General features: G+C 57.1%; 1 protein-coding gene across 1 annotated transcript in view; it reads left to right on the top strand.

Annotated features, from left to right (window-relative positions):
- The window catches only part of ASPSYDRAFT_714064 (uncharacterized protein), a 947-nt gene that overhangs the window by 338 nt on the left and 294 nt on the right, over window positions 1-315 (top strand). Inside the window, exon 1 of the mRNA XM_040850585.1 lies at window positions 1-315. This exon is cut by the window's left edge and continues 338 nt beyond it; it is cut by the window's right edge and continues 294 nt beyond it. Coding sequence (XP_040695944.1) covers window positions 1-315 — 315 coding nt within the window.

The following is a 315-nucleotide window of genomic DNA, read 5'->3' as shown; positions in this document are numbered from 1 at the left end:
TAATCTGGATCATCCACGGGAACGACGCCAGATCGCGGCAGAAGCTCGAGTTCGTCGGCACTCTCCTTCTGATATATACGTCGGCCCTCCCGGTCGTGGTACTGCAAACCGCCTCCGATATCTATTCCCGCTCGGCATGCCTATTGTGCCTGACCATTGCGATGGCCCAGGGGACGGCAGAGGTCATCAGCACGGATGGCCTCGATAGTACCGGAGCTTTTCGCCGTCGCTGTCTTGGGCTCGGATTGGTGGCTTTGATGCCGCCAACATATATTTTGTTGCACCCCGCTGCTGGCTCATTATCATTAGCCGTGG

The sequence above is a fragment of the Aspergillus sydowii genome, assembly GCF_001890705.1.
Source record: "Aspergillus sydowii CBS 593.65 unplaced genomic scaffold ASPSYscaffold_23, whole genome shotgun sequence".
In the NCBI taxonomy this organism is placed as follows: domain Eukaryota; kingdom Fungi; phylum Ascomycota; class Eurotiomycetes; order Eurotiales; family Aspergillaceae; genus Aspergillus; species Aspergillus sydowii.
Note: the sequence above shows the minus strand (reverse complement) of the source record. Positions and strands in the feature narration are given on the sequence as shown.